Source organism: Lagopus muta, chromosome 1 (genome assembly GCF_023343835.1).
Source record: "Lagopus muta isolate bLagMut1 chromosome 1, bLagMut1 primary, whole genome shotgun sequence".
Classification (NCBI taxonomy): Eukaryota; Metazoa; Chordata; class Aves; order Galliformes; family Phasianidae; genus Lagopus; species Lagopus muta.
In genome coordinates, this window is record NC_064433.1 from 26,553,009 (window position 1) to 26,566,335 (window position 13,327).

The window sequence follows — 13,327 nt, forward strand, 5'->3', positions numbered from 1 at the left end:
CCTGTATCTGTCATGACTGCATGTTCTTTGATAGGCCAAAGACTGTAAATTAGGGATCACCACTGCCATTTCTGTCCTTTGAATCTCTTTCTCTTTTTTGCAGAAGTACGTGCCAAGGATCCTAAATTCATCTGGAAGGATACTTAATCTAACTTACATTATCTACATTACAGTTTTCACAATTCCCTGTTCTGTTGCTGTTAATTTCAAAGTTTAAGATTTATGCAAATTTCTCCTAGAATCTTTAGTTACAGATTGTATTAAAATCTAGTAGGCTTCTTAAAGCAGCAGTTTCAGTTTTAAGGAAGTACATGTTTCGCTAGAGCCCAATTTATATTAGTGGCATACTTTATATTGCCTGTCCCATTTATTAAATCCATAAAAGGCACATATACACTTGAAAAAAAAAAATAATCAAAGTTAACTGTTTGTTGGTCTTTGCTATCAAAGTTCTTCTCCCAGAGGAGTTCTCTTTTAACTTCTTCAGCCATCTCAGATTTACACGCTTCTGAATCAGCATGTACATTGATTGGCCTTCTCCTTCTGTTCTGGAATATACTCTGAAAGCAGTAGTGAAACATCTCACAAATTATTGACACATATTCACTTATATAAAAGAGATCATTGGCACAAGAACTCTATATTAAGAGATATTTAACAAAAAGATGGTTACAGTGATATAGAAGATCACTGACTCTAGCAGTCATGAGAAAAAGGTGTATGCTACTATTGACATCAGAGGAAACTGTAACACATAATAACTAAAGCACTACCTGTAACTATTATTCCAGCCAACATGTACTACAAAGTATTATGAATTAGCTTTTGGTAAATCAAAGTGTTCTAAGATACCCAAGCAGAAGTTACATTCTCTCTTAGTTTCTTCTTGACTAACCATGAATACTGAATTAATTTAAACCCAACTTAATTCCAAGGTTAAATGAAATATCACTCAAGTCCATTTAAATGCAATAACAATGAAAAACAAACCTACTTTTCAAGCTTCTCCTGTAATACAGCCAAAAACTCGTAGCAATTCACAATGTTATCTGGCAGCCCAATGTTAAAAGCATGCTCTCTTGCCATATGATTGAGAAGGACAGACCTAAAAAAGACATTCAAAAAGAACATTATGTATTTTTGAATATACATGAGAATTACACAGTCAAAATATGCCAGCTGCTCTAAAAATGCAAAGTCAACATTAAATAAACAATAACAGCATTGCTGCCACAGCTAGAAAAAAAAAAACCAAATAGGAAGTATGCAACTTCAGATCTACTCTATGTGCAGTGACATTTCAACTGGGTAATCTGCACGCATGCCATGTAATCCTTTAATGAAAATTACAACACAGTTTTATTTTGACCCTCTCTTAGCAAATCTCATTTATTAATTTGAATAAGCAAATCACACATTTCAAACAATGGCCTTAAGAAACATTCTAAAAAGCCATTTGTTAGTTTTCTCTATGCTGGTTAACAAAAGTTTCTTGTGTGATATTCCTTTATAGCAATATTGCTTCATGCAGCACTAGCAACACAAAGAGCACTCAAAAGTAGCACAACAACACATCATCAGTAGGGTAAAACGGTTCATGAACACAATGAATATTAAAGTAAGATATTCTTCTAATAGAAGTGCACTGGTTAATTACTTTGGTGTCTGACATCTCTATTCATCAGCTTCTGCTTTTAGGGACTAGAGAAAAATCCAAGCACAGACACTGCTGAAACTTCCTCTCATCACAGTCCAAGTGCAATTTGCAAACCACATACTATGTCTGTCAGATCCAAGAGTAAGCAGAAAGCAATGATCTTGGGTGCTGAACGATCTGAAGTTCATTCACTAAATTTGTCAGTAAAGAGAATAGGATACTTGCTCCAAACTGGGAAGATCTGCAGGGACATGACCACAGATTCTATATTTTCAGACGACCAGAGCTACCCATGCAGTCAAACATTTAGGAGCAATACTCACTTTCTCTAGTAGAAACTGTGTATAAAAAAGTGAATGCAGCTTCTGCTGGTACTTGACCAGTACTGCAAACCACTCCATTCTCAATCTATTCTCAATCTAATCTAGCCTGGAGAAAAGAAGGCTGCAGAGTGACCTAATTGCAGCCTTTCAGTACCTAAAGGGAACCTATAAACAGGAGGGAAATCAACTCTTTGAAAGGGTAGATAACAGCAGGACAAGGGAAATGGTTTTAAGTTGAAGGAGGGAAGATTTAGGTTGGATGTCAGGGGAAAGTTCTTTACAGAGAGTAGGGAGGTGCTGGAATAGGCAGACCAGAGAGGTTGTGAATGCCCCATCCCTGGAGGTGTACAAGGTGAGTTTGGATGGGGCTCTAGGCAGCCTGGTCTAGTATTAAATGGGGACGTTGGTGGCCCTGCCTGTGGCAGGGGGGTGGGAGCTTCATGATCCTGGAGGTCCCTTCCAACCCAAGCCATTCCGTGATTCTGTATTTTTCCTTTTCTCTTTTTCATTCTAGGTTTAAACATTGTCAAACCAGTGTGAATATAAGCAGGAAAATGTGTTACTGGATAAATGTATTTTTTTTTATCACCCATACTGGCTTAAACTGCTCTTCTGGACACCAAAACAACAGCTGAAAAACTCTCTTCAGAATGGTTTTGTTCTCATCTCCAGCTTACCATATAATTACACAAAGTTGTACTGGAATAATTAAAGGACTAAGAAGTGGGAAGAGTCCACTTAAAATAGCAGTTGAAAGAAATACCTAAACAATAACCCCAAAAGAATTCTAGCCTATGACTCTTACCATTAGGCACTAACTGGCTTGACAATGTTAAAACCATAAACAAAAAAGCTGAGCAGATGTGAAAAAATAAACTAAAAGCAAACAGATGGATAAACAAACCTATTTCCCGTGAATTCTTGATCACAGAACATACACATGCTATGAAAACTTGTGTCATATCTCTCTCGTTGTTGCTGTTCTAGAATGTCTCTCTATGAAAAAAAAACAAACAGACACAGTTATTGAGATAAAAAATAATAATCATTTTATCACAGAAGTATTATACCTCTTTATCCTTACTATTACCAATGACCATACAAAATGAAAATTTGCTGACAGAAACCTGAGGTTAGTATTGGAGGAGGGGGAATTTCCTCACAAAATAAACAGTAGATTTTCCAAATGCATTGTGTGCTCCAGTGCAGTTCCAGTAAAATTCTAGTATTACGCAAGTTCTGTGGAAGAAAATACAACTCATGGAGATATTTTACGCAGCTATTTAAATGATTATTTACATAACATAACACTTCATTGTCTCTTCTTAGGTTCAGATTTATCCCTGCTATCAGTGAGCAAGTTTCTGGGTAACCACATAAACCCCAGTGGAATGATAATGTTCCTTCTACACATCTAATCACAGGCAGTCTAGTAGACCTCTTCCTGACAAAGAATGATGACAAAGGATGGTGGTTTCTGCAAGGAACTGCGACATGCAATAAACTCATAGGAAAGGAGAAGCTGATTAATCACCTTTACCACAAGCCTTGTTTAACTTAGAGCAATTGGCTAGACACTTCACAACAGCTGACCACAATTTTCCTAACAAAAACAAAATCACATAGCAAGTGACACGTTTCTACTGACAGGTTACCTTACACTTCAGATGGAAAGGCCTTGATCATCTGGGACATGAGGGAGTCAGTGTTTGGATTACAATTTTGCACATCTTCAGCCTAACAGTACACTGCCTTGTGCTTATGTTTTAAGAACTGACAACTGGTCATGCGTTTATTTTCTGCGCTATGCAGACAGGCTACTCTCTGTTCTCCAATGTTTGGGATCCTGACTGAATTTTTTAGGAGATTTTCTCAATCTCTCTATCTCCTTCAAACCTGCAATAGTGAGGCTTTGTGTTTCTGACCTACCTCTTCTGTACTGTTTTGTGTGGATTAAAACCCAAACTGGCCTACAGTCTGTAAGTTCACATTAAACTATGTCCAGCGGGTAAACTCCATAGCAGGTATGTGCTGCAACACACATGTGCTGGAAGTTGCCTGGTTGTGCAAGTCAGCCTACCATGGCACCGAGGGATTTCAGTAGGCTGATGCTGGGCAAATAAATTAGAGAATCATAAAATCACCAAGGTTGGAAAAGACCTCCAAGATCATCCAGTCCAACTGTCCACATATCACCAATATTTCTTCACTAAATCATATCCCTCAGTACAACATCCAAATGTTTCTTAACACCTTCACGGATGGTGACTCTTCCACCTCCCTGGGCAGCTCATTCCAGCACCTGACGATTCTCTGGGAGAAAATTTTTTTCCTAACATTCAACTTGAATTTACTCTCATGCAATGAGGCCATTCCCTCTAGTTCTATTGCTAGTTATGAGGGAGAAGAGGCCAACCAACCTCAGCACAACTCCTTATAGGTAGTTATAGAGAGCTATAAGGTAGCCCCTGAACCTCCTCTTCTACGGACTAAATAATCCCAATTCCTGCAGCTGCTCCTCATAAGACTTGTGCTCCAGACCCCTCACCAATTTTGTTGCCCTTCTCTGGACACACTCCAGGGCCTCAATGTCTTCCTTGTAGTGAAAGGCCCAAAACCGAACATAAGTGTGGCATCACCAGGGCTGAAAACAGAGGGATGATCACTTCCCTGCTCCTGCTGGCAACACTATTTCTGACACAAGCCAGGGGGGAAGAATGCACCATGTCTTAGACCATTTTACAGCCCGTATTCAATCAAAATATTCAAGTGTTTATCTACTGTGCATCAGCTAAGATTCTGTCAACTCTTCAGATGCAAATACAGGGGCGTTTTTATTCATTTCACACAACAAGACATGCCTTTTTTGTTGGAGTCATGTTTAGCAATACCTACTCAAATTCCAGACCATATCCTCAGATATCCTGCAGTTTTATTCAAAATGTCAACAAATAAACAAAAAAAGATAAAATAAAAAAAAAGACTGGAAAAGATAAGTGGAGCATAACATGTCTTGTGAGAGTCCTTCAGTAGAGATGCAATTAAGCAGGAATATCTGTGCTCCACATGAGCAGTAAGCATCCCATAGCACAGCAGTGAGAACTGGAGCTTTTGCTGGTACTCTGAGCTGTCACCTCTCTTCCCTTAGCAGCATGTCTCACACAGTTTTGCTAACCTCGAATTTGAAGGCATTGGCATGTAGTTTATATAACTTGCAAAACACGCTAGAAACAGTCTATAAGGAAATCAAAAGATATCACATACAAATTGAGTGTTAGGACAGCAACTTCCTCACCCACTAATGACATTTTATCACAGCTTACTAATTGTACTCTACTGTGAAAGAAGTGTTCTACAGTACTTGACACTTGGCCACATAACTGCAGATTCCCACTCCCTACAAACTTACCGGAGCCCTGGGGAGCTGTGATTCACAGCTATGCCTGAGGGGGAATGAGAATAGCACTGCATCCTTCAGTCAGATGCTGCTCTTCTTACTCTGCTCTTCAGCCTTCTGGTTTCCCCCTACACTAACACGCCTGGCAGCTAAGAGGCCTTGTCTAACATAGCACCACTGTTTTACAAATTTTCTAGGTGGAATTTAAAAAATATTTTCCAGTGTAGACACTCCTTTTATTTGCTCCTATCATTCATTGCTAGCAGGTACTTTCTCTGACAGAAACCAATTCTGGCACTTGCAGAGGTGAGGAATTGAAAGCAGTAGCTCAAATCAAGTACAGTACTCTTCCCTAAGGACACTCCCAAACAGCCTTTCACTCCATTCCTGGTACTTTGACGGGATACAGCAATTATAGTTTTGTACAAAACTTCTATGGTCTTTCTAAGGAAAGATGCTCAGCTTCACAATTTAAGCCAAATTTGAACTCAAATTGTGAGGCAAGAAATGAACAATTTACTTTATTACCTACAACAGTTTCCAAACTGTTAGAACTGTTATGTCATATTTGTTATATTAAGAAAAAAAATACAAAACCAAAAACATTTCAGCCATGAGGATTTTCCAAAAGTTTTTAGGACACTGTATCCTATCAAAGTGTCAGAGAATAAGAAGACAAAGTTACTCAAGGGAAAGGCAAGCAGATAACAAACTGAACATATGTTAATTTTATTTTCTCACAACGAATGAGAGCTGAGTACAGGCAGAGAAGATATTCCAAAACACCAGAACAGTAAGTGACCTAAATGCCAGAGTCTGATTTCAGGCAATTAGTGTACAATATTGATACTGTTAGATGAATAATTCCTGATGCCCATCTCTTTTTATCTTTTCTCAGCAGTTCTGTCAGCTATTCATTTTTCAATCTTCCCATCATACTGTGTGACACACTAAAAAAAATGCATTACTTCACTGAAGACTGTCAAACTACTTGTGAAACAGCCATTAATCCAATTCCCTTTTTTCTCTGTGGGCACAAACTCTTCTACAGCTTGCAGTTATATAGTTTTCAGTATATGGCTGATCTACCATAAAGAACCAATCCAGACAAATTATAAAATCATATCTCTGCTGTGTTTTAACTAAAAAAAAGGAAAAAAAATCAAAAACAAGCAAAAAGAACATAGTAAGGATGTACAAGTGTTTATAGCAGGACAATTATCTTTAAATATATCACCAGTCTAAGCTGTTAATACAAAAGAAATTTGATAATTTGCATTAAAATTAGTAACCTAGAGTATCAAAAATGCCACACACATTCTCATGCTAAGTCTGAGGTTATGAGGAGTTCAGTCTTGCTCATGGGAGGTGGCAATTTAAAATGTTTCTGAAAAATGTGCCTGTTCCTCTCTCTGGAAGCAATGCTTTGAATGAAATTACCAGTTTTTTTTCTTTCAAAACTGCTTAAGCACTGTGCATCAGCAAGAATTCACACTGATAATGAGAGATGAAAAATGCATAGTTAAGCTAGAAAGCACTTTTCTCTAAACAATTATTTTGTTTCTTGTCTATATTTCAAAACACCTTCAAGATGTACCTTCAAAAGGTAAGATTGAGTACCAGCTCCATTGGAACCAAAAGCCAGGGAGTCAGGACAATTAATTTTGAGACACACATGACTTTTCTGATCCTGCTACCCCTCTCTCCATCCTATACTGTTATTGAGGTGCTAAGTTGTCTTTACTGCTTGCAGACCATTGCATTTTAGCATACAATTCTTTACTAACAAACAATTTACCTTTTAAATGCATAGCTCTGGTCTATTACACAGAACAACTATTCACAACTACTCACTCTGCACAAGCTTTGCTGCTTGTGGGCAACCTTAAGAAACTGGTGGTCTGCCTGTTTCTTCGAAGTACATCAGTTGGTCTGACAAAAACAATTAATTCTTTCTCTAAAATCCTGTCTTCTATAAATACAGCACTTCTGAGAGGAAAGAAATTAAGGCAAAACATACAAAGAACATACTTCTCTAGCTGTAAGCTAGAGGTAGATTACACTGCACACTTGTTTGGGACAAGATCCTGCAGTGAATTGTGGCTGCAACGAGATGAGAACTTATTGTTCCTCAGTCCAGGAACCATTTGTGAAGTGGAAGACTGGAATCTGCAGTTCAGCCTGTAAAATGGAACCTGCAGCAGTGTATCTTCATTTTTAAGATGTTCTGGACAAAAAAAAAGTTTATTGCCCTGAACTCTGACAAGACAGTCTAAAATCAGTCCAAAGAATGAAGCATACACAGCTTTATGCGAGTATTTCAGTACTGGGTTGGACTACAGAAAGACAATTCTGAAGTGTCAGGATTCTTGTTGGCATCTGTCTTGCCAGTTTTGGACCTCTGCTCTTAAACTCTCTAGGCAAGAGACTAGAAAGATAGAATGTTATGCAAATTAGCATTTTACAGAAATTTCAACTAAAGCTTTAATTATAAACTATACATTCCCTGGGGAGGTAGTATGTCTGAAAATGCTTCTTTGAAGAAGAAACTTGCCAATGGTTTGAGTGTGAAGCACGCAAACATCTGAATCAGCAGAGTCCTGCTGCACTGAACATGCTGCCACACTTCCTGCTCCAAAGAGTGCAAAATTACAAGCCACGCTCTCTGCTGTTATGATAACTGACTCATTAATACTACTGAAATCAGACTGTCTGCCTAGGAAATATGATATTACAACAGGCAGCAAGTGGGTGTGAATTTGGATCTGAATAACAACAGATCGAGACAAGAAGATACATATTTTATCAAGGCCTCCTAGGTGATCTCTCAAATACACAGTGTGAGGCTTTAGTTCTAGTTTCTTCCAATTTAAGTAAGAGTTACACTTCGCTGCTGTGTTCTGAGAAATTAGCTACTGCTGTAGGCAAAGGAACCAGGTGAAACAGATTCTGGCTTAAAAAAAAGTAACACAACAAAATAAAAGAATCATGCTGACATATCACAAGAAGCTGCTTACATACTTTACTACCAGTGAAAAAAAACCAAAAACGCACAAATCCAACTGTACAGCACTTAGTGACAAATACTGGGACTGGTGAGAGCTGAGACTCTAAACACTTGCCAAGATTGACAATTATATATACCTTCAGGATAAACTATTTTTAGAGTAAGAGATTTAAATTTGTTTTTGTGCCTACAGTTTCCTCAAAGATTGGCTGATGAGTTTCAGGTTGTGCTTGTGGCTGCTGGGAAAAAAAAAGTTATATAAAGAATTATGGTGTCAGAAACTATATATTTGTATAAAGACATGCAATCATAGCTGTCTATCAACAACCTGCGTCCTAACTTCTATATTTATCTTCTCTCCTTACAGATCTCTGAGTTCGATTCTGCCACTTCATACATTACTCTATTGCCTCCTGAGTACAGAAAAAAAAAGATCTGTAATCATTACTGAATCCTCTTCAATGCCACCTCATGCAGGGTGCCTTTTCTTTAACATTATCAGACACCTGCTGGAGAAGTGCTTCAGGAAAGAGCTTAAGGTACAAGGAAATATTTGTGTTTGTCAGGATAGGACCTCCAGCCCATATAGCGCTCAACATCTTTGAAATCAGCTGTCATACCAACAACACAGACGTGTTTGCTGACTACTTCTCGTGCTTTCCCTCACAATGCAGTGAATTTGAAAACTCATACATAGTTCTGGAACTTCATAAACAGAGCCCTGCTGGCTGGACAGACAGAACTGCATATCAAAGACTAAGAAATGAAGGATGATGTCATGCAAACCTGCTTCTGGGAAACAGATAAAAGAACGGGGTAATGATCTACCATCAGCTAAGAGAGGCTGTCCCCCTGGTGTAGAAATTAAGAGTATTCTAGTTCTATCTCCACAATCTTCAGTCTCCTAACTTGCTTTATATGGCAAACTGCCTCTCAGAAATAGGCAAAATGACTTTTTCATTCCTTACACCCTAGATTCCTGTCCTGACTGCAGAGCTCGGGTTCTAAATAACCAATGGCAAAGACTAATTGGAATAGCCATAAGGGACTGCTTCCTTAGCTGCCCCTCTTGTTCGAAGGGCCCTGTGACAATGATATGGAAGACATTCTTACTGCTTGTTCAAGAATCTGACTCAATCTGAAAAGAGAGTAAGATTTTCATGATATGACAAAAACTAAATAACTATGCAAAGATGATGGAAATGAAAAAGAAGGGTGAATTGCAGTAGATGTATACTACAGGCTGAACTATATGCTGAACTACTACATATTATAAGCTGAACTACTATGTAGGCTGAATTATACACTGAACTACCATGCTAAAGCTGGACATAAAGTTTTTTGGAACTAAGAGGAGCAAAAGAAGATTAAGATTGGCTAACACAGTAAAATGCAGTAGTAGAAAACATCACCCTCCTCATCCATTGGAAGCAAACAGCAAATAAAAGCAGCAAACTACCTTATTCCTTAAGCAGTAAGAGACCAACAGGAATGCCTCCAATTCCTAGGCCTTTAGTCTTCACAGAAAAGGTTAATTATGTTAAGACCATAAATAAAATGCATTTAGAAGAAGCAGACAAACAAAACCTAAAAAAGGATTTAACACTCAAAGTTGTATATATTAAAATCTTTTGGAATGTACTGATGAGTCATGGAATTAGATAAAACAATTTCTGACTGTTAGTTCTTCGAAAGCCTGTGGAGGATGGGCAAAGTTCCAAAGTGACTGAGAAAAGTCACTGAATATAGAACGTCAAATAGGGAAAGAGGACCTACTGAATTTCAACCACGTAAGTACTGACATGCTAACATTATCGTTAACTGCTCTGTTAAGTCCTTCAGATGGTGCAATGGGCCATATCAGACTAGCATCTCAATCTCTTTCAGTGCATACCTTCAGTTTCTTATGCTAGCTTAAGCTTGTGAAAAATTAGAGATAATAGAAGCAACTAACGCTAGGAAATTGGTACAGCTCTGTATTTTAAACATCTCTTTATCCCTCCTCCACTTCTTGTGAAGACTACTATTCAGGGTGGAACTGCAGCCTCTTTACCTAAAACTACCATTCATGTGAACATGACAGCAACACAAGGTCGGCGCTGTGGTAGGGAGTGTACATTTTCAGAAAGTAGGTTTGGGGTTTTTACTTTTTTAAAGAAAAATCTTAAAGATAACCCCAAGAACTTATAATGAAATTGCCTTTCCCTCTATCTTGAGTTTTGACTCCAGACTGCCTTGCCTGTTTCCACTACTGATCTTCACAACCAGTAATTCTTTTATCAAAACTGTGTTTTTGCAAAAAAAAACATATCTGTTTTTTATTACACAGCCTTGTCAGCTATTTTAGCGAGCTGCACTCTAACCCAGATAGACTCGTTCCTTGGTCTCTCTCAATACATCACAGTCACCATAATGTCTCGGCATGACATCCACCTTGGCTAGCTCCCCTGCTGCAATAAAGCCTAAAATATTCCTATCTGGTGCTGTAGCTAGCACATTTTAAAGATAGCATTTGTCCTTGTTTGAGCCTACTGTTGGAGACAGCAGTCAGGGTTCAAAGACTGCAGCAAAATCACTGGCAGTTTTGCGGTTCTGGTCTTTATTCTGTGCAACTCACATGAGCCCACTTGCCAGCTCACTCTTCATTGCTTCACTTGTCCCAAGGTAAAAGGCTTTGCAAAGCAAAATAAGTATTTAACTTGCAAGTCAACACTCAGACTGCAGTAAAGGAAATAAAAAACTAAACAGACTTTAATGCTTTAACTAAAGCTGTGAATCCTTTAGCTACAACTACAGCAGCAGCTTGATTTCACAAAAACTTTCTGTAAAAACTCAAGATAAAATTCTGATACTTAAAGCAGTGTTTATAGCAAAGGCTATTTCACACCACAGTAAGAATGTGTAACTCTTCCTTTCATAACTTAACTAAGCAGCAGTTGCTTTGGGCTAAAGCCTTGCACTCTTCTGAATGTGACGAAACATCATAGGGATCACAGAATTGTAGGGGTTGAAAGGGACCTCAAGCTGTCATCGAGTCCAACACGCTGTGAAAGCACAGTCCCTACAGCAGTTCGCACAGGTAGGTATCCAGATGGGTCTTGAATATCTCACAGAATCACAGAAAAACAGAATCACAGAACTTAGGGGCTGGAAAGGACCTCTAGAGATCATCAAGTCCAATGCCCCTACAAAAGCAGGCTCCCCAGACCAGTTTGCACAGGTAGGCATCCAGGCAGGTCTTGAACATCCCCAGAGAAGGAGACTTCACAACCTCTCTGGGCAGCCCATCCCAGTGCTCCGTCACCCTTACTGTGAAATTCTTATGCACGTTTGTGCAGAACTTTCTATACTTCAGATTGTAGCCATTTCCCTTGTCCTATTGCCACACACCATTTAGAAAAGTCTGGCCTTGTCCCTTTGCCTCCCGCACCTTCCATGTTAATAGACATTGATTGGATCCTCTCTGAGTATTCTTTTCTTAAGTCTGAACAGACCCAGGTCACTCAGCCTTTCCTCATAAGAGAGGTAATACAGGTCCTTTATCATCTCTGTGGCCTGGAGACTCTGCAACCTCTATGGGCAGCCTGTTCCAGTGCTATCATTCTGACAGTAAAGAAGTTCTTACTTGCATTACTACAAAACTTCTTAGTTCCAGTTTCTGCCTGTTGACACTTATTTTATTGTTGCTTGCCACTGAAGCAAGTGCATCCCTATTGACTCATACACTTATTTATAAACAGTCATGAGATGCCCTCTCAGCCTTCCCTTCTCCAGACTGAAGAGTCCCAGGCTGAAGAGTCCTGTATATAGGAGATGCTCTAGGCCCTCAATCACCTTTGTCCCCCTCCGCTGGACTCTCTAGAAGATCCCTGACTTTTTCAACTTGGGAGCCCAGAAATGGACACAATATTCCAGATGTGGCCTCACTAGTGCAGAGTAGATAGGGAGGATCACCTCCCTCAACCTGCTGGCCGTGCCTTTTATTAAAAAATAGCACCCCAGGATACTATTGGCCTTCCTGGCCACAGGGGCACAATGCCGGCTCATGGCCAACCTAACATCCAGGTCTTTCTCTGTAGAGCTCCTCTCCAGCAGGTCATCCCCTAAGTTGTACTAATGCATACAGTTATTTCTCCTCAGGTGCAGGACTACACATATGCTCTTGTTAAACCTCATCAGATTCTTCTCTGCCCAACAATCCAGTTTGTTCAGGTCTTGCTGAATGGCAGCACAGCCTTCTGGTGCTGTCAGTCACTCTTCCCCCCTTGTTTCATCAGCCAGCATGCTGAGGGTGCATTCTATTCCTTCAGCCAGGTCATTGATGAAGATGCTGAAGAAGACAAGACCAACTACTGACCCCTGGGGAGCACCATGAGTTACAGGCTGCCAACTAGACTCTGCGCCACTGAATATAACCCTTGAACTCTGCTAGTCAGCCGGTTCTCAGTTCACCTCAATATTCACTCATCTATCTCACACTTTCTGAGCTTCATTACAAGGATGCTGTGTGAGACAGCATCAAATGCCTTGCTCAAGTTAAGATACACAATATCCACTGCTCATTCTGCATCTACCCAGCTGGTTATGATATCACAGAAGGTGAGACTGACTGGTCTGTAATTGTCTGGATGCTTCTTCCTGCCCTTTTTGAAGACCGGTGTGATGCTGGCTGTCCTCCAGTCTTCAGGAACCTCTTCTGTTTTCCAACACCCTTCAAAGATGACAGAGAGCAGTTCAGCAGTCACCTATGCTGGCTCCCTCAGCACATGTGGGTGCATTCCATCAAGGCCCATGGATTTGTGTCCATTGATTTTGGCTAGATGGCCTTTGACTGTATCCAGATAGACCAAAGGGAAGTCTTCCATTCCCCAGACTCTCTCACCTACCTTCAGGGTCTGAAATTCCTGAGGAGCAGTCTTAGTAGTAAAGATTGAAGCAAAAAA

General features: G+C 39.6%; 1 protein-coding gene across 1 annotated transcript in view; it reads right to left on the minus strand.

Moving 5' to 3' along the window:
* ZNF277 (zinc finger protein 277) overlaps positions 1 to 13,327 on the minus strand; it is a 53,584-nt gene that overhangs the window by 12,900 nt on the left and 27,357 nt on the right. Inside the window, exons 5-6 of the mRNA XM_048960089.1 lie at positions 2,885 to 2,976; positions 995 to 1,105 (exon numbers count right to left, since the gene is read on the minus strand). Of these exons, the coding sequence (XP_048816046.1) occupies positions 995 to 1,105; positions 2,885 to 2,976 (203 nt within the window). The remainder of the gene's footprint in view (positions 1 to 994; positions 1,106 to 2,884; positions 2,977 to 13,327) is intronic.